The sequence below is a fragment of the Serinus canaria genome, chromosome 1 (assembly GCF_022539315.1).
Source record: "Serinus canaria isolate serCan28SL12 chromosome 1, serCan2020, whole genome shotgun sequence".
Lineage (NCBI taxonomy): Eukaryota > Metazoa > Chordata > Aves > Passeriformes > Fringillidae > Serinus > Serinus canaria.
In genome coordinates this window covers 82,600,618-82,622,056 of record NC_066313.1, presented here as the reverse complement: position 1 = coordinate 82,622,056, position 21,439 = coordinate 82,600,618, and the positions used below count along the sequence as shown (strand labels likewise).

The following is a 21,439-nucleotide window of genomic DNA, read 5'->3' as shown; positions in this document are numbered from 1 at the left end:
ACACAGCAAGGGCAGAATTGATTAAAAGACAAAACCCAGACCAGAACCGGCATGTCCTTGGAGGAGGGGGATGCTTGCTTGGACTTTGAGGAGCTACAAAAGGTACAACTTTAGTTCCAGGTCTGTGCTGAGCTCAAACCTTCCCTTTGGGGTTAGCTAGTACAGTTCCTGCCAAATTCCTTTGTGTTACACATGCTTTATAGGCATGAGCCAGCAGGGCTGGCAGGCATGGATGGGGTGACTGAACAGAGCATGGAAGGAAACAGTGCCCTGACAGGTCCCTCCAAGCACCCAGGGAAAGCACAGGTGCTTTGGTGACTCTGGATCAGCCCAATCTGCTTCTAAATCTGGGGGCTTTCAAAGTACCTGATAGAGGCTGAAGAATTGTTATGGCTCTGCTGTCTTTTTTTAATTGTTAGGGGAGGATAACATTACAGTGGACCCCCTGGTCATTTCACTTAGACTGAAATTAGTATCTTCATCTGCCTAATCAGAAATACCATGCTCTGAAATACATTATATTTGTGCTGAAACATCCAATGAATAATCTAAAATACACTGTGCTGTAATGCACCAGGCAGGGTGGTGGGATTCACCTAATTCCGTTCATCTAACCAAGTAATGTTGATGACTGCAGCCAAGCCTCTTGGCTCAGATTTTCTCCCAGTGCAGAAGAGAGAATTTCTTATGGAGTTAGAAGTCTACACTATTTCAGATGTCTACTTTAGTAGTGAAGTTAAAAGAGGCTTATTTCTCTCCACTCACACTTCAGGGGTTCTTGTTGTTTTTTTCAGTGGCAGACAAAGGAGTACAGTGTAACTAATACCTTTGTTTAGTCACATGAGTCCCATCTTAGTTATTTCCTTTGGTGTTTCCCACCTCCATACTCACGTAGCCTGGAAATGGGTATTGTGCCAACAACCTAAAGCTATGGGATGTTCTGGCCAGCAGCTGGTCCTGTAGCTGTTTTGTAGAGGACTCATACACTTTCTTCTCCGTGCAACCTAAAGCCCAAGGTTGTGCAAGCATAGCGTGTCTGAACACACATAAATTTGGTTCAGTTCTCTGCTTTTGTCTAGGTGGGTGTAGGAGAGAATATGGTGCACCTTGTGAGGAGCTCTAGAAACAAATGTCACTGGGAGATTCGACCCTTCCTTCTCTGAGGTTGAACTGTAGCAAACAGGTGATTATGCTGTAGCAGATGCTAGCACTGGTGGTGGTATAAATAGCCAACAGATGGTAAATTGAGGCCTGCTTAATGGGTATTTATGATGTTAAACAGCTGAGGAATCATAGGGTTCTTTTCCTGGAGCAGTGAAAACCCACATTCTGACCCTTTACCTGGCCCTTCATGGCTGTATTGATCAGGAGCATGTAGCATTTCAGAAGCAAGGCAAAAATTCCCCAGATAGTAACATCCTGCTTGGATGGCCAAACAATTTTCTTCATGTACAATAAGCTACATACACATAGGGGTGTGCAGGTTTCCCTCTCATCCACATCACTGCTTCCCTCTCTTGCAGAAGTGTGGGAGCATGAATGTTACACAAAAGGCAGGAGATTATGATGAGGTGTGAGCTTGGAGGTAAACCTGAGATGGATAAGAGGAAGCTGGAGTTAAATGCAAGTGGCTGAAAGGAAGCTGTGATGGTTTTGAGCTCTAGGTCTGAACTGTGGATAGTAACCAAAGATTTTAGTTCTGTATTTCGGGTTGCCAGGTCATAATCCTTCCTACCTACCCTGCCATGTCTGTGCATCCCAATCTAAATGTGAGAGAGCCCAAATGGGCTGGTACTGCCCATCTGGTGTCTGCTCCTCCTCCTCATCCCTCCCCCCACTCTTACTTTCTAAATCCAGATAATTTTTCTCAGTAGAAAATACTTCATGTAGTTTATGCCTGTCCATAGAAATATAAAGGGTCTGTGAACTGGGAGGTAGCAAGAAGATGTCAGTGCAGTGAGGTAGCCTTCATCCATGGAGGAACACCTGCCATACTGACAGGCAGAAATGGAAAAACAAAACGCCTTTTGGACAGTCAGAAGACCTGCACTGATCAAATTGTCTAGCAGGTGATATCAGAATTGAAGGATGACTGCACTCTGTCCATCACAGTCCTTAGCCTTAATAATTTAGTGTGATTTCTGTGCTCTCCACTTTCTCCTGTGTGTGGGCAGTCTTCCACTGAAAGCAAAGATCGGATGTGCAGTTGACAGGCACCAGGTATTGCTGGCTGGTTCTGCCAGTAACTGGGACTGGCCTCTCTTGAGAAAAAGAAGCTCATAGGTCAGTGTTACTCAGCACTTCAAGAACAACTGTGCTTACTGCAGTTATCTCCTTCTTGAACATGCTATCAAAAAGCCATGCAGACAAGGAGATTATAGTCAAAACGTGTAGCATGGGCAGACTTGGGGAATGTGTGGCCTGGCAAAATGAGGTGTGGGCTGGCTGAGATGTTGTTTCCCATTTCACCTCCATCAACAGCTGCATCAGCTTCTCAGCATTGCTAAAGCTAGTTAGATTTTTGGGTTTTAATTCAAGAATTCACTAAAAAAAGAAGCTGCTGCAGGGGAGAAGTTTGGAAGCTTTCTTCATGGGGTGCCAAAAGAGAATTCATCATGGATAAGGAACCATAAAGAAGAGAAAGCTTGGAGAGGTTTTTAAGTTAAATTGTCCAATAGATGGGTGTGATGCTGTGCAGAGCATTCAGAGCTGCATAGCCATTTTGATCTAAAGTTTCTTTAGGAAAGTAAAGTTTTTAGGAAGAGAACATGAAGAAGGAATTGTCTGTCAAAAAGGTTGGGGATTTTACTGCACTAGTTGGTCTGATAAAAAAAAAGAGCTTTTTCCAGCAAGTTCTACCTTGCTTAAGGACTTCATTAGACAACTTGCATGGCAAGGTTGGATAAGCATATACTCACTGCTTCCTCCATTGGTTTTATGCACTTAAAAGAAATACTGGAGAATTAAAGGTATTACCTTTACTATAAATGTCTGCTTTGCAATTCTTACTGTAACCTCTCAAATCCAAATAATGTAATTTGTGTGTCCTATTGGTTATTCCATTGCCTTTTTCTGTTTTTCCTGTGTCTAAGGTTCTGAGGTTGAACACATCCCCTGCTCCTGTCTAAGAGTATGTTCTGGGTATGTCAAGGTATTCCACATGCAGGGAGGTCATTCTTATAGTGGCACAGCTTTTGAGATCAATTCTGCCACCTCAGATCACATCACAATAACTTAGTCTTCAGCACAGTTCATCTAGGTAAATGAAGTCTTGTTTCACTTTAGCAGAGGCTGTACTGAGGATTTTGTTTGCTTAACGTGAGAGTTTTGCTGTCAAGTACATCATACATCTGAATTATGTATTCACAGCTCCCAAAAGCATCAATGACTGGAGCTCTTAGTCTTCCCTAGTCTCTTCCCTATAGCATTTTAAAGGACATTTTGTTGTCACATAATAATAGCACATCTCAGCATCATAGCAAAGTTGGGACATGGTAGTATTCTTGGCAGAGTGGTAATGAAGGTAAAATGGGCTAAGACAGAAATTTCTGCAGAGCACCCCACTCTAGTCTTAGCTTTACTTTCTGTTCTCTGTTCACTTTATTTGGTGTATTTTAAAGAAATCAGTGTTAATAGGTAGGAAACAGCAGTGAACTGCTTCAATATCCCACATGGACATGCAGATCAAGGCTCTGAATCTGCATTTTGGCTTTTTTTCCAACAAAGTGATGGAAATCCATGAGCAAAGCAGTGTTTGAGTTACTTAGAATAATCACTTCTTTCCCCATGAGCCAGGCTGCAGACAGTCACCCACCCAGGGGCAGTTTCAGGGTGACTCCCACAGCCTCTGTGTTTCCATGGGTTAACATCTGTCCACATTGTAAAACTTCTGTGTGGTGTTCTGTAACCCACTACCACCAACAGGGTTTGTTAGGACTGTATGGCAAGTGCTTCAGAACCAAGGAAGCTCCTCATATATATATTTATGTGTGTCTATGTGTATACATTTGCTTGTATATTCATGCATATATATATATATGCAATATATAGGCTTATACTGGCACGTTACATTTACTTCAGGAACACGGGGAGAGATCAATTCCCTGGACTATTGTGCTGGGGTCTGAAACAAGTCTTGCTTTAAAACCTTTTGAAAGAAATAGAAGTTTGGTTATTGAAGTGTTCCCAAGACATCACAGTAGGAGAACAGGTGAATGGTTGTGTCATCAGTCAAGGTCAAATGAATAATTTCACAAACCTAAAGTTTGAAACAACACAGTTTGAAAAAAACAACCCAAACCAATGACTCTATTATTCTCCTGGCCCCATGTGTGTCAGAGGGCATACTGGAGGTACCAGAAGGACTCACGTTGTTCTGCTAAAGTCATGCTGGAGCAGGTACCCTAGGAAGCTTCTCCTGGAGTTGATGCCTGAAAAGGGTCTGACCCAACTGGAGCAACTCCAGCAAGCCCCCTGGAGTGAGGTATAGCCTGGCTAAAGGCTGAATCTACTTGACTCTTTTCTGGTATATTGGGGAGATAGATTCTGGTAGGTTTAAGGTGAGTTTCAAGCAAGTATTTTCCCTTTTATTAAGGAAAATGGTTGGTATCATTGGGAAGGGCACTTGGGCTCACCTGAGCCCCATAGCAGGTACTGGTTGTCAGCACAGGTGGGGTCAAAGCACAGCATTTAAATGCTCCCTTTAAACAGGGGTGAGGGTAGTGCACAGAAATAAATAACTAAGAAGATGGAGCTGGTTTGCGGAATGAGTGCAAATAGGCAGAAAAACTCCATATCTCTCTGGCCATAGTACCTTAGTGCCAACAAAAGTATTTCTGTGTCCCCTTCGTCTGTAACTCTTATTATTCAACATTTATCTTAAGTTTTCCCAAAAGCCACCAGTGAGTACCTTTCTGCTCCTCTCTCATTCTAGAGCTCTCTGTTTTAATTTTTTTTCATATTAAAGTTAGTAGCAAAAACCTTATTATAAGCAAAAACAAGTTTTGCAGCTGTCTGTGGCTCCCTGGTCAGTTGACTGCCCTCAACTCCTGCCTGGCTGCTGGAGTTGGAAAATGTTTCCTGCACTCACAGGGTAGGAGAAGGATGCTCAGTCCTGCCTCTCTTGACCCACAAGTAGGAACAGATGCTCCTTGCATTGAGGAGATCATGGGAACAGCTGGGGGGTCCCTGCAGTGACCTAAAACAGGGTCTTGCAGGACAGGGTGCCTCCTGTCTCGGGGACTGCTACTGAGGGTTTCTCACCTCACCTTGAAGCACACTAACTCCAAATGTCTGCCTCCATAATATCTGAATTTATTTCCTTGCCACATCCTTGATTTTAACACCTCCTTCTTTTCCCTCTTGCTAAAAAGTAGCAATCTCTTGAAAGCATTGTCATGCTTTATTCCCCAGTGGAAAGGTGACTTTTCTGAAGTGAGTAAGTCTTGCTGCTTGAATTGTGTTTTTCTTAGATATTTGTTTATGTGTCTTGAAACAGAATGTCACTAATCACTTTATTTTCTTAAAGGCTATACATTTTGAAGCATTGATAAAGATTTCATGTACAATTATAGGTGATAAATTAAATAATTTGTAGACCTAACTTTTCTTTTCCCAGACAGTGAAGGTACACAATAGCATTTTGCTGGTTGGTTAACACTTGGTTAGCAGTGTGAGTATTTGGAGCATTATGAAAACAAAATTTTGTCATTAAGAAATCGGCAGCTGTAATGTAAATTTTTACATTTTTTGGATGAGTAGTGGTCCCATTCAAGTCAGAGAGAATTTTACCATTATCTTCCATAAAATCAGAGTTTTATTCTCCTATTGCAAAGGACCTTTTAACAGCTGCTTATAATCTTGTCATAGACCGTGTTTGAGTTGAACTAATCCCATAGAGGTTTTATTAAGACAAAATGATGGTGGAGGAGGGAAGCTTTTAATGCTTCTGTTGGAAAGAACTGCCTTTTGAGCAGTGTCTGTGCTGTAACAGAAAATTCCTGGTTTGGTGATGGTCTCTAGCTCAGATAACTGTGCTACACTGGGCACAGCAATCATCATCATTCTGGAGAATCACAGATCATTCTGGAGTCACCATAATAAAAGGATTAGGCAAAGACTGTTTCATGTATGCATGCCCAGGCCTCCTCTCTCTTTCTTAAGTAAATGCAAGCTGAGAGTAATTTTTTTGTAGTCACAAAATATGCTGTGTTGAAACGGACCCACAAGGAGCATCAAGTGCAATTCCCCCTGCATGGGACCATTCCCCAGAATCACACCATGTGTCCAAACACTTCTTGAACTCTGGTGCTGTGACAGGCTGGTGTTGTGACCACTTCCCTGGGGAGCCTGTTCTAGTGCCCATCCACCCCCTGTGTGAAGAACCTTTTTCTAATATCCAACCTGAACCTCCTCTGATACCACTTCAGGCCATCCCTTGGGTCCTGTGTCACTGGTCCTCACAGAGAACAGATCAATGCCTCTTCTTCCCCTCACACAGAAGTTGTAGGCTCCCCTCAGCCACTTCTCAGACAGTTTCCCCTCAAGGTCCATCACCATCTCCATAGCACTACTTTGAATGCTCTCTAATAATTTCCTAAAGTGTGGTACCCAGAACTGCACACAATATTCAAGGTGAGGCTGCCCCAGTGCAGAGCAGAGCAGGACAATCCCCTCCCTTGCACAGCTGGTGATGCTGTGCCTGATGCACCCCAGGACACGGTTGGCCCTTTGGGCTACCAGGGCACAGCCATGACTCTTGTTCAACTTGCCACTGACCAGGACCCCTAAGTCCCTTTCCATGGTGCTGATTTCCAACATCTCATTCCTCAGTCAGTTCATCCATTCTGCCCTATTCTGGCACTTTCCTTTGTTGAACTTCACAGTGTTGGTGATTGCCCAGCCCTCTGATTTGTTGGAAGTCTCTCTGCAGGGCAGCCCTGCCTTTAAGGGAGGCAACAACTGCTCCCAGTTTTGTATCATCTGTGAGCTTGCTTAGTATCCCTTCCAGTTCTGCATCTAAGTCATTCACAAAGATGTTGAAGAGCACAGGGCCTAAGATGGAGCTCTGCAGAGCCCCACTGGTGACAGGTCATCAGTCTCATGTCATCCATTCACTGCAACCCTTTGTGTCCAACCCCTGAGCCAGTTGCTCACACATCACATGACGTATTTGTCCAGCTGTGTGCTGGATATTTTGTCCAGAAGGATACTGTGGGAGACAGTAGCATAGGCTGTATGGAAATCCAAAAAGATGACATCAGCTTCCTTGATGACTTCCTTTGATCAGCTAGATGGGTTTTGTTGTCATTAAAGAAAATCAGGTTTGAAAAGCATTATGCCATGCTGCTGTGACCGAGGATTGTGTAATAATCAGCTATGTAAACTAGAATATACAAAGGGTCCCTAAGCTTTATCACAATGTTAAAAGCCAAAGTGTGTAAATATCACTGCAGGTGATATTTGAAGGAGTAGACCCAGATATCAATTTTTTGAGCCTCCTGGGGCTATGATCTGAATATATAGTTTGTACTCTGCATCTCAGAGCAAATCTGTATGCAACAACCTGTGCTTCCAGCCCCCAGAGTGTAGATGTCTGCTGTGCTGCTTTTATTTCTGTATGCAGTAGAAAATCCAGCCTCTTTGAACCAGGAGTCAGTTGAGTGACTTTGTTTTTCGGGTCTTCACACAGTTATGAAAACCAGTTCGTGTTGGGCACAGAGCAACTACAGAAATTCAGGGTGGTGACATTTGTGCTGTGAATCAGAACCCACAGTCAAGTTTTCTTACAAGTTTTCTGTCAAAATTTTTGTCACATTGGCCATTACAAGACACTTCAAAAGCTCTGGGTAATGCACACTTTTGTAAGAGGTTTCTAGGAGAGTGTTCACTGAGCACTTAAAAATCACCTACATAGTTCTTAACAGCATGTAACAAATAGGTAGAGCTAGTTAATTTTGTTCAAGATTGCCAGACTACGAGTGGTCCTAGGATAGGGGCATGGGAAAAGGAAAGAAGCATGCAGATATCATTGATAGAGAGCAAAATGAACATTTTCAACCAAAGAATTCATGTTAATGAAAGGAAAGGCTGTCCCCAAGCACATTAACAGCCCCTAAACTTGGTTCTACCTTTCCCCAGGCTAGACCCAGAAGACTGCAGCAGGCAGCACCCTTTTAAAGGATATTCTGCCCTTTGCTGGATGAGAAATCCAGAGGGGACAGAGGAGTAGCCCTGGCACCTCAAGAGTCTTTGTGGCTTCTGGTAGTGGCAGCCAGATACCCTCCAGCCTTATCTGCTACCCTTTTATTTAAGACAGGCAAAAATAATTTCTGGAGGGACTTAATTAAATTCCACTAGGTCACAGTCTCTGTGCAACTCATCTTCACTTCTCTTCCACATTTATAGTTGATGAATGTCCACAACCTTCCTCATTACACACAAGGGTTATTTCCAGAGATGCAGGCAGCAGGATACAATTCATAGGACAGCGAGATGAAGCAGAAGGTCTTATGCATAATTCTGCACTGAATATTCCTTCACTTCCTGATTCTACACCTGTTGTCTTTGTACCATGGATATAGGCATTCCCTCCTTCGATGTTTGCAGATGACAAGTTGTATATTAAAATGTTGTCAAGCTGTGGCTCCGAAATGACATGCCTAAACTGTTGGTAGACAAAGAGACAGGAGATGGACTGCAGCAAAACACACCAGCTTTTTCTTGGGCTCTTGCAGCAAGGTTTCTGAATTTATCAGGAAAGTTAAATTTGCAGTGCTTAACACGGAAAATAAAATGATGCATTGGAGGAATGGCAGCCTTGCTTTCAAGTGCCCTTTAGAGTGGTTTTGTGAAAAGGATGTGAGTTCTTGGCAGAATACTACTAGAACCAGCTTATTAAATTCATCCACACACTACTCTTGGTAACTCTGGCTTTGCTGGCTTTGATGCCCAAAGGCAGTCTCCACTGTAGACAACTACATATCTGAGTGATCTTAAGATATCTTTTACAAAAATAAAGTTCAAGAACAGTTTTGCTTAAGTGCAGGTATCTCAGGCCTCAGTAATTTCTTTTCTATATTGTACCTTCCTGTCCTTACCAAATGGCAAATTATCTCTATTCTGACCTATATTTCTTTTTCTTTGGCTTTCTATGGCATATTATCTTTACATTTTCTATTACCGTGTGCGTTTTGTCTTTTTCTCTCCCTGTTTCCCAGCTCAGAATATGATCCCTAGCCGATGATACTGTTGCATTTTCTGTGCTTATTTTGCCATTTCCAGCCACTGGTACAGCTCCAGAATTTCTCTGTGTTAGCTCCAGCAGAGTGGAGCTGTTTCCCCCAGTTGATGGTCTGTAGTGCCCTGGCAAGACATCACTGCGTTGTACTGAACTGCACTGGCTGAGCACTGTGCCATCTGTACACAGATTATTAACCTTTATAGCCCCTTTTGATAGCAGCTCTTATGGCACCATAGGAAGTGATGACTATATAGCCAGTATATATGGCTCCATGTTGCTGTAGTGACAGGAGAGTGTACATTTGCATGCTGGTAGTAGGGTGTTGTGGATTTCTTTGGAGGTTTTCACTCCCCAAGCAATTGTTTGGTCAGGAACCAGGCTGCCCTCCAGTAGAGCCCTGTGTCAGCCCAGCACCAGGCAGTCTGTAGAGCCTTGGTAGTCTCTGGGCTGTTGCCTCTGAGGTGGAATACCAGCATAAAATGAGAAAGCCATAAAGATACTCATAAAATAAAATGAGATTTTCATCTTCACATCCTGAGCAAACTGTCTGTATTATGCAAATATCAAAATGGCATAAACAAAACAGATTCTCCTTGTGCTAGAAGCACATTTTGGCTCTCTTGAGATACTTGATTTATTTGATGCATTTGACATCAATATAACTGATATTGCACTGCCCAGAAATTTACCTCAGACTATTCTTAGTCTTCAGCTTGATCTGTCAATGACACAGAACACCTATGGGAAACATCTATATTTGCCTAAGGTTTTCTTCTTCCCTACCCCTGTGTCCAGTCTAGATGAAATATTTCCACATAGTGGCTGGAGAGCCCAGGATAGAATTGCTTCCCTAGGCAGTATGCTGGGGAATGTGACCCTCTTGTTTTTGCCTGACAAGATGCTCAGGTAATTCTCAGTGTGTTGAACTGAAATGAACTCCAATACCATGTGATTTCCACAGAAGTTAACCATAGTGCTTTATAAAGTGATGCATATATGTCCTTGATTATATATATGACTTTATATATAGCTATATTAGTTATATTATATATTTCTATCTATAAATATCTACTTAATGCATTTAAATAGTCACATCTACATATAAAGTCAATGATTCTTTATATCTGCAACAGTGCTGTTTGGCCCAGGAATCAAATTCCTAGTCCATTTGTAGTACGTACAGAGAGCAGATAAGTATAAAGTACATGGCAGAAACTCCATCACAGGAGTTTCTTCATGTACTAATAAGAAAGAATGATCTTATTGGAACAGCTTACATAAATAAAGTCATTCCACACATCTCAGGGTTACTAGATAATGCCTAGGGCAGGCACACAGAGTGGTCTACCTGGCTTATCTCACATTCAGTTTAACAGGGGGTTATCTGTGATTTCAGCAGGAGCAAGGAGCCTTCAGGAGAAGTGTGCTTGTGTCAGCACTCAGGTAGCACAGTGAGGGGCCTAAAAGAAAAGTGCAGGGGAAAAAAAATGATGTGTTTTCTTCTTACTCCCCCACAGATTGACCATCTCTGCTGAATGTCCCATGCAGCTTGAAGATTTCCCCATGGATGCACATGCTTGCCCATTAAAATTTGGAAGCTGTAAGTTCTCTTCTGGAATAAGAACTCGAGAAATACCATTTTCTGGCTTCTCATGTTCAGACATGTCTTGTACAGATCTTTCACCCTCCCCCCCCAGCCTTCCCCTTTTAACATGGTTCTTAAGCATCCCCGTTCTGCTCCCCTTGCTGCTACCCTGCTGCTTCTTTCCCATGACTATGCTTTATCAGGGCCTCCTGCTTTTCAACTCATGCCTGCATGCTCCATGATAAGTGATGATTTGATGGCTGATATGTCTTATATATCCACATCAAGCGTAACAGCCACTGTTAGATGGAGTTCTAGATGCAGACATCTAAATTGATCACTTGCTTTTACATCTGGAATAACACAGAGCTTTCACTGGACTGATCAGATTGGTGTGCAATTGTTATGGTATTTACATGAACCAGACTGCAATACAGTATCTGCATTGCATATATTAAAAGAGATCTGGAATATTAAAAGAGGAAATATCTTTCCATTTGGCTTTAATAAATCCAGTCCTGTATCCTGTTATATGATGTTTAATACACGTGTATTTGTATATATGCACACATTATTCTAAACTGTGTGCTGAACGATGATTTTTCCTCAGTTCAAAGCCTCTAATCCACCACACTGCTGCCTTGCCAGAAGCTTACTTTAAAAATAACCCCAGGGAATCAGATGGTTATATTTAAAAACAAAGCTCTTAATTAAAGTACAAATGAGGCTACTGCAGTAGACTATTTTTTTTTTATTTTGGTAATCAAATTAGTGCTTCCAGGTGCAATCATTGTCTCTGAAGACTTTTGATAATTACCATGCAAGGCATTTTGCTAGCCCCTGAAGCCACCTAACTTCAGCATTTTGTGATGTTTTTCAGCCGTATCAATTTAGAATCACTAATCCTAGCAAGATTAAGCTTTGCCTTTATCGTCTCTATCTGCCCTGATTTAATACTGACTATACATTGTATTCGAATACAGTGATCATACTAAGAAGTAAAAACACTGTTTACAGTAACTATACCACATTACCAAACTTAAGATGAACTGATTTCCTTTCCATCTCCCAATCCAGATAAATTCTGTTTCATCCAGATAGTCACCAGGATTTTACAAAGTCACTGCAGGTTCAAGTGTGTTTATTGACTTCAGCAGCATTAATTTACAGCAAAGCCAATATAAATCTGAAGGTCCAGACACCTTTACATTCCACTTAAAAAAAAGTGTATGCAAAGCACCCATTTAATTCTGAACTTGAAAATGGGAAAACATCTCACAGGAGACTGTAATTGTTTATATACAGGGTTAAACAAAAGCCACTGGAAAAAATTGTTAAGAGAAAGAAAAAGAAATTATCCTTCCTGGTATTACATATTGTTTATCAATAGATGAAGTTACATTAGTTAATTTCTAGTCTAGACTACAGAACTGATATGTTGGATAGTTTTATGAAATCTTACAAAATATGCAATATTAAAACATGCATATTTAAATCAAGGGTGTGATGCAGCAGAGATCTGAAGCTCAACCTTAAAGTTAAATGGATTTTTCTATGTATTAGTAGATTAGGTGCAGTAAGGTACAGGTTCTAACTCTCCACATTGTAAGACCAAAAAAAAAAGCATCCCAATCAAACATGTAAGTGTATGACATAACATTACAAGATAAGCTACAAATGCTTAGAAGGAGTGCCCAGTAATCTGTCTGAATGTAATTATATGTCCTGCTAGTGCCAATTGTGTTACATGTTAATCACCTCTTAGCACACAGGTAATTTTAATCTGTGTCAAACCCAGCATTAAGGATTTATATTTTAGGCCTGTGAGGGGTTAATAGAATTCCATTTTATGCCCCCCTTGCCATGCTCAGAATAAAATCCTAGAATACTTTTATAAGGAACCTTTAAGTTCTTTCACAATGTATTGACATGGAACCATTTGGTCTGTGTTAGCCACACCACTGGCCTCTGCAAAAAGTAAATATACAGGGACAAGCTATAGACAGTCTCCCAGCCTTGAGAATATCTGTATTACTGATCTGACAGCTCCCTTGTAATTTATTGGGATTTAATATGTTTGTACAAGAAGCAGCCAGTATGTCTGAGTTTATTGAACTAGTCCAGGTATATTTTAGGAGAGGACAGTATTTATTCCCTATTTACAGCAGTCTGGGTTTGCATTGAGTCACCTGCAGGCTTGCAGCAAGACAAAGCCTACAGGGGAATATGATAGATAAGCACATACCCTTTCTGCTTTAGCTTTCCTCACTGTCTTTCCCTATAGGCTTTCTTTTTTAATGGTCTTCTTTCAAAAAAAGGTTTTTGAAAAGCCTCAAGGAATAGCATCAAAGTAAATGTTAAACACATTATCAATGGAGCTGGGAGGGTGGAGAAGAAAGTGGTGGTAACCAGTCTGAGGATGAAGAGAGCAGGGCAGTGGAATGAGAGAGCTGGTGTACGGCAGATCAGCAGCAGAAAGGATGCTGAGAAGTGATCAGTGTTGCAGCAGAGGCAGCAGCAGCTTATTCATTTCCTGGCTGCATGAGCATTCACTGTGTTTGCTATAATTCAGCAGGCAAAAGGCAAAAAGTGCCTAATGTTTTCTTCATTATGAAAGAGAAGGAAAATTAAGCTTTCTCACATAAATAAAGGCAAATGTTTAATTCTCATGTCCTATTTGACTGATTTCTTGCTAAATTAGAATTGTGGGAGATTTGATGGGCCTAGGAAACATGGGCCATAGCAACAGAATATTTTGTAGGAATAATTAAAAGCCCAGTCAAATGCACAAAATATGATATAAAGTTACCTGTGCATGCCACCAGCCTAGGTACCTGCTGGGCAGTTCAAGTGGAAGTGGCCACTACAAAAGTGGTATTTTTAGCATTCTGTGGCCTGTTGTGAAAAGGACAGAAGTTCAGGGACAGTTCCTAATGAAATGAACAGAGCAGGTTTTAGTTGTCCTTTAGTTGCCCTTCTCTTAAGTACAGCTCGCCACTGCTCCAAGATCAGGTGGCTCTGCTCCAGGAGTACCTGTATACAGGTACTTTTCCTGTGGGATTGCATCTCTGATAGGGGTCAGAAGACCTGCAGAAATTATCCTGCAGAAGTCTCATTTAGAGGGAACTGGGGATGATGCATGAGCACAGGCTCAGAGATCTCTGCAGCAGGCTCTGCTCTCGTTGAATCCAGGGTGCTTGATGGGGATTGCTGTGACAGTCTGTTCATTATCTCATGGTAGCATGGGAAGGGTGCTGGTTTCTTCCATGGCCAAATTAAAAATAACTTTCCATTTCGATTCTTGTGCTGACCTGTACTCTAAATAACTTTGCTGGTCAAACAGGATGTAATGAAAATTCCTGATGCCAGAAGCAGTTTCACTAGGAGCACCTTAACCCAAGAAATTTGATCTCAACCCCAGGCTATTTCTGGTGTGAGGAGAAAGAATTAGATAAAATAGCAAGGACATTAAAGCTTCCTAGCTTTAATGTTTCACCTCTTCCACTGACAGTCCCTAAGAATACATTAAGAGTATAATTTAGTACAGTTTCCAAACGCCCATGTGTCACCAGGTAGGTAAGCATCATTATCTCTAGTGCAGCTGAAACAGAGAAGTTAATTGACTTTCTGTAAGGTCATGCAGCAAATCAATGTCAGAAAAAGGATTAGACTCAACGTCTTTGGTTGGAGAGGCAGATGTCTAATCCACTAGACCATGAAGGCCTCTGCCCAGGCAACTGACTTAACTCCTAAATCTCATTTTACTCCTGTGTTAATTATATCGGTGTTACCTAGCTCACAGGGTTGCCCTGAAGATGAATTAGTTAATTGCTGTTAATTGGTGCTTTGACAATATTGAATACTGTAAGGAGGAGTCTATTTATGACAAGTGTCTCTTGAAGAGACAGTGCCTGAGTACATGATGTTACCAGATCTTGTATTGTGGAATGGACAAATACACTAAGCAGCTACCAGTCACTCAGCAGCCACTAGTCACTCAGCAGCAAACCCTCCCCACCATGCTATTTTTAGAGTAAATAAAGAATTTAATGAATATTCTGAAAATAATGAGATCCCCAAGCTCATGAGCATAGGATAAAGAGGACCTGTGTTGATTCCTGATGAATTTTAAGTTGGCCGTGAAGATGGCCAAGGTTGATCACTGTTGATCAGCGAGCAAGCTTTCTACCTTCTGGTAAGGGAACAATTTGTAGTGTCTGGAAAAAGTACCTAACATAATTTATATACATCTTCCTTTTTAACACCTCAAACTAAGTCACAGTTTGACTTTTGATAAAGGAAAGTGCACAGGCTAGTTCTGTAGCAGGAGATATGCTCAAATTGTTTTCCTCTAATAAGCGTGGTGAAGTCAGAGTAATGAGGAGACAGTAACTTCACCAGTATCTCAGATTTTATTGCAACACTGAACATTAAGGCACTGACTGTTCACAAACTATCAATTTCTTGTAGCCACTTAGAATTTTTTTTTTTAAGGTATTTCAAGAGAATTTCCCTGATATTTTCTTATAGTGCAGAGAAGGCACTGAGGTGAAGGCACCTACAGAGTTTTTTCTTGATTTTGTACTTTTCCCAATTAGCATCTGCAAGAGCTGCAGGAAAACTGCAAGTATGGTGGGAGAACTTGAAAACAGTGTCCTTCTAAACAGGGTTTAATTCTGGTTTAGTAAAATATGATAAATAATGTATTTGGCCTCTCAAAACCTGTGTGTAAAAGTCTTGTATAAGAATATAATTAAATGAATAATAAATAAAGACAAAGGTTAATTTTAAGAGACTTTGAAAAGTGGAAATGGCTCTTAGGAAGCTTTTCATATGTTGCTCTCAGGGACAAATACACAGGAACTGCAGTCTCATCTGTAGAGGCAGAGCTTTTCTGCTACTTTTCCCTTCATCTGGACAGAAGAGGCTACTTGAATTTATTCCTAAGAGCAGAGACAGTCAGCCCAGCTTGTTGACTCTGTTGGAATGTATTAGTGCCTTCTTTGTGAAAGGACACGTGGAGAGAGCCAGGGTAGACCTCTGTGAAATGCTGAGCAGCCAAGTTCAAGACTAAGTTGTGATTTTGCAATTTGAGGCAGAAGGCAGCTAATAGGGAATTGATAGGTTTGGTGGCGTTCTGCTCACTAAGGTAATATCTTCTGTTACATTTTCCTAAGGTTTATCACTTCTTCCTTAGACATCTCCATTGCAATGGATATTGAATTACTAAAATAAGGTGAAGTTAGGTGAATACTAAAACTAAATATTTCTAAGACATTTGATGTATTTTTCTTCTCTCTCTTTCAATCCTTCATTACTCTCAGCTACCAACCACCTCTTTAGTTAGCATACTTTTCCCCTTATTTTTAGCTGTTTAGAAGGTAGAACTCCAGACACAATGAAAGGCTTGCTTGTGGCAGCATCAAACAGGCAGTCTAGACAACTGTGTTGGACCATTGTTGTTGTTCTACTTAAGTATAGCTGGCTAGTAAAGTACAGGCATCTAGCCTGAACTAATTTTCTGTGGAAGATTTAGAATAAATGGATGGGGTGGACACCACCTAATGATATTGCTGTTGTTTGCCTTTATTTTCCTTGGAATCATGGACAGATGACTTGTCATGGGGCTGTGTTGTTTGAAAAAATTAAATCTTTTAATGCAGAATGAGCACAGGCCCCTATCAGAAGCCTTGTATTGAGAGCAGAACTCTAAGGAATGGATGGGACATATCTCTGACAATTTCAGATAGAAAAATATGCTCCAGTTAGTTATCTAGAGTCCCTCTATGGCCTTTGAAAGGAAACAAGTACTTCTGCAGTGAGGTCCATTAGAATTACTTTGATATATGCCTAAGGATGAGATGAATCATATTTTAGAAGTTCCTATTTTTCTGCAGTGCTATCTCATGTAGGTACGTGTATTATACCCTAGTCAGAGCAACTTAGAAGTCCATTTTTCTCTGCATTACTAGCTCAGAGATACAAAACCATACTTTGTTCAGAAGAAACAGTCACTGCTGTAGATTAGTTAGGTGTTACATTGTATTGGTGGTGAGCTTTTGTATCTCTCCTAATGACAATTTTAGCTATTTCTGCTGGAAGTCCCATTTTTCAAAGGATCTCAATGAGACAGTCAGTAGGGCTTTTCAGTATAGAGGAAACTTAACCACTTCTTCAAGCATCTTGTATGAGCTGTGCTGTTTCTTCTGCATTGAGTGCAGTGGGTTAGAACAGCAGACATTTAAGCCTTCTCACAGGTTTTGCATCATAGCCTATAGCCATATACATGTATGTATAACAATATAGCTTCTTTAATCCAGCATTTTGGGCAGTTAGGTCCCACAGTCAAGGTAGAGCAATGTAGCCCAGAACATCCAAAGGGCAGGAAATCCATCAAGAATGGTGTGTAAAAGAAAATACTGTAATATTCAAGTATTCTAGAGATGTAGGAAGATTTCTTAACAGGAATCTACTTGGAAATTAAAACACAGGGTTCTGAGCCTGGACCATGTGGCTTCTGCAGCAGCTGTTGTTATAGGACCCCAGTCTGCATAACTTGCAAATAAGTATGACCATAACTTACCACTTGTCTGGTAGGTTTGCCATAGAAGTATACCTTTTAGTTTGAGGTCTCCCTAAAATGATCCGATCAGTCACTTTTACTTCACCCATTATAGGGACAACATTCAGGACTTCCTTGAAAAGGCTGATGAAACTGTAGTATATCCTTCAAGCACTTGCAGTAACTGTCACTATCTAATTTTTCAAAGGTTTTGTCATATAGACAAAATGTTACTGTATCTCTGCACTGAGATAATTCTTAAAATACATTAAAATGGCAGCCCAGCCCCCTGGCTCTTTGATGGCTTTCCTGCAGAACAGTGCCCAGCTCTGGGTCAGTCAGCTCCTGATTCTGGTCACCTGCTGCATAGAAGCCAGTGAGTTTTTCTCTCTTAGCTTCATAACAAAGTGAGAAAGGGAGGCCAGAGAGAACAAAAGCTATTGCCTTCCCATGTCTTGCAGCAAGCACTGAGCCCAGGCTGCAAACTCTGCTGACGTGCAGTGGCCGAGGGCTTGGCTCCCTACCAGCTGAGAGCAGTGTCCATGCAGGCAGGATGATCCTTAACAAAGCCCCTTTCTTTGGATTGGCTTCCTGGGGGGTGCCTGCAGCAGCTTTTGTAGCTTTTGTAGCTGCAAAGAGCCCCTTGAGCAGCCGGCACTGAGAGGCTGCGCTCTGCCTGCCTGGGGAGCAGCCTCCTCATCGCGAGGTGGCTCACATACTCGGGCTCCTTGGGGAAGACAAGCTCCACTGGTGGCAGTTTTGAGCTCAAGAAAAAAAAGTTCAGGCAGGAATAGGGGTTGGTGTGGAAGTACTCAGCAGTGGTGGTTTTGTCTCACGTGGAAGAGGTCTAGACAGGATTGTGGTGGAGCCGCGTGGAAATCCAGGGTGCTTTGCTAATGGTACAAACATCAGCTCCTGTTTCCCACTTTGGAGATTACAGCCTAAACTTAAAGGCTGTACAACTGCCTCATTACAGGGAATCAATGTGAGTTGTCAGCAATAGAAAACAACACGCAAAAACTGTGCTTAATATGCTTAAGCTTTCAAATGGCCTTTGGGTGCAAACTTGCAAAGACATTGCTGGTCTCATAATGCCCCAGAAGGCAGCACCAGGCTTGCAGCTGCCAGCCATGGATCATGGGTCTATACCACTGGCAAATGGGATATTATTTGTAAATGTGACAAATGGGTAGATACTGCTCCACTGCTTTACAAGCCAGGTTTTTAATGTCTCTTATTTTCAAAGGTGGCTGTTTCCATGGCTTGTAAGCATTTCATAAACATTTCTGGAATCATTCTCATGATCCCCGTGTGAGGTTGGTAGGTCTCTCCTGCCTGCATTTTGCAGGTGGGCATAAAGGAAGCAAAGAGCAATTACAGTCTCTTCTGTGCAAAGATAGAGTGGTTCATTACTTGCTTTTATTGCCTCTGTCGTTATGGGTCCCTAGGTTCAATTAGAGCTTCCCAGTGCTACTGCAGTACATTAATGACAAAATTACTTGCCTAGGGTTTTTGGGGAAGGAAAAAAGCTCTAAGACACTGCTCAAACTTGGATTTAAGTTTCTAGTCTGACAGCTCCTTTATGACACCTCAGTCTCTGGTGGGCCAGGACGTCCTCCACCTAAATTTCTGGAACCTCATTAGCCTCCTCTCTTGCACAGAGAGCCAAGCCAGTCCAAGCTGTCATCCAGTGCTGCCGCAGTCCCAGCCCAGCAAGCTTCTTCAAAGGAAACAGTTGTTTCATGTTGTCCCCCACAAAGAAATGAGAAGGAAAGAGAACTGCGAAGAAGGAAAGCCTGATAAGCCTTCTGGTTTTCCCCCCTTCGCCAGCATTGCCACTGAAAGTCTCGTCACAGCCAGCTTGCGCTAAGAGCCAGCCATTTTGCTAAAAACATCCCAGAGCTAACTATGCCAGTGAAGCTGGGATTCCTCTCTCCTAAATTTATATTTTTGTAGGGTAAATATATACAGCTGAGCTGATTGCTCTCACCATCTAAGGGGAGAGAAGTAGATATTTTTAGGCTCAGGTTAATCTCCTCCTAAAATAGGTCAGCTGATGGCTGTAAATAAGGAAATGTTTTATTTATGCACAGAGAAAATGAGATTGTGAGCCTCTTTGGATCTGGGTCTTCAGAGGGACTGGGAGGGGACAGCTCCCAAAGAGAGGATGTGTGCCTGAGTACTCTAGCAGGGAGCAGGTGGAATGGCAGTGCCCCTGGTCAGCAACAGCTCGCCTCAGAGAGGCTCCTTGTATCCATCACTGAGGCTGGGCACTTTGAACTGACAGCCTCAGGAGATTTTAGCCCCTTCTCTGAAATACAGGGCTGCACTGTGCCCCAGAGCAGAGGTCTGTAATCCATCTTCAGAGGTTTAGATGACTGCAGCTTTGGTGTAGGGAATAAGTTTTTGTCATTGCAATTTCAAGGCAGTATTAAAGTGTTTGAATAATAATATTTCAGCCTGCTCTCTCTGCATACCTATTGATTACACATTCACACAGTGTTATTAATGTAGCAGTCCTTCTGAGATTTGTAAATGTCTTCATTAAGGGATAGGATTCAGAAACAGAGGTATATATTTAGCCGTGCAAGTTGTTCCAATCACTCTCAGCTGGTTTCAGGCCATACAGATTTATAACTGAGGGTGTTTTGAATGGTAAACTCAGCAGATACGCTATGATGGTTGAGTCCCTTATGCCACTTAAGTGGGTGAGAAGAATATCTGTAGATTACAGTGAGGTTACAGTTTCATTCTGTGATGTTACGTGTGACCAAAAATACCATGTTTGTGAAGGCACCCTCCTCAACAAGATCAATTGGAGTATTTTCTAAAATCCACTCTGCATTTTTCAGAAGAAACTCCACTGACAGTCCTGCAGAGCAGGTCATGTTAGCTTTGCTGATATTAAGTGGCACCTTGCAAAAGGAGGGGACCACTGCAATTGAGATTAAGCAAAAGTGCTTAATCTTTTTAAAGGTACTATGCAAAGTGTAATGGTATCTGCCACACTTTGGAGGACAGTTTTGTTTGCCATGCAAAAAGTAAATTAAATGTCTTAACACCATCCTCATAGCCATGCTGCTTTTCCTAATGAAGCAGCTAATATAAGTGCCTAATATTGTAAATTCAAAGTTCATTAAGTGTTAGTACAGCATTCAAATTGGCTGTCTGGTACGGAATTACCACATGCATGGCCTAGAAAGACCAATGTAAAGTCAGAAATGTTCCTAGGACATATAGCATTTAAAATATCATCCTAGCACATCCTACTGTTCTGTTTCTCTGGTTCTCTTACAGTGGATATTTATGCCAGCCATAAAAGGAAAAAAGAAAAGGATCAGAGGCTGGCACACCAGATTTTGACAAGTTCCATATGAAAAGCAGTTGTGTAGCCACCATTAAATGTGATGTAAAATAATTTCTCAGGTTAGTTCTAGATTGAGACAGCTGCCACCAAACCTGAAAATAAAGAAAGAGGTTGTGTTAAAACTACAGACTGCAGTGAGAGGAGGAAACAGGAAGAGGCAAAAGAAGGAAGGCATGACGCTCCCTAACATCAGCTCTCAGATGGAAGTAGGAATGCCGGGGGGATGACCTGGTGCTGCTGGGGCCTTGGAGCACTGGATGTGTAACATCCCCACAGCACACCCTGTTTAGACACCTCTTTCAGTCAATATGTGGCAGGTGCCCCACACCATGAGTGGCAGAGATAAGTTGTCTACACCTACACATCTGCTTGCTGTTTGGCATGCTCCAGGCTGCACCACAGAAAAATGTTTTCTTTTATTTTTTTTTTTCCTCCTTTTCTGAGTAGAGCCTTGAGAACCTGCAATCCCGAGAGACACAGCTCAGTTCAGTGCACCATGTCTGGTTTTTGCTTCCTATGTGTCAGATTTCCTGGCAAGTAGTCACTCCCAGTTGCAATCCCAGTGCTTGGGAAATAGATGCATCCCTCTTATTGCTCCCCCATGGAATGGGTGAGCATGATGGGGCAAGAGCAAGCTGCTGTCTCTGGTGATCGTGATCATTCTTGGGAGACATTCTGTGTTAC

General features: G+C 41.8%; 1 protein-coding gene across 1 annotated transcript in view; it reads left to right on the top strand.

Annotated features, from left to right (window-relative positions):
• GABRA5 (gamma-aminobutyric acid type A receptor subunit alpha5) overlaps positions 1–21,439 on the top strand; it is a 53,778-nt gene that overhangs the window by 15,477 nt on the left and 16,862 nt on the right. The window contains exon 5 of the mRNA XM_030235082.2: positions 10,759–10,841. Coding sequence (XP_030090942.1) covers positions 10,759–10,841 — 83 coding nt within the window. The remainder of the gene's footprint in view (positions 1–10,758; positions 10,842–21,439) is intronic.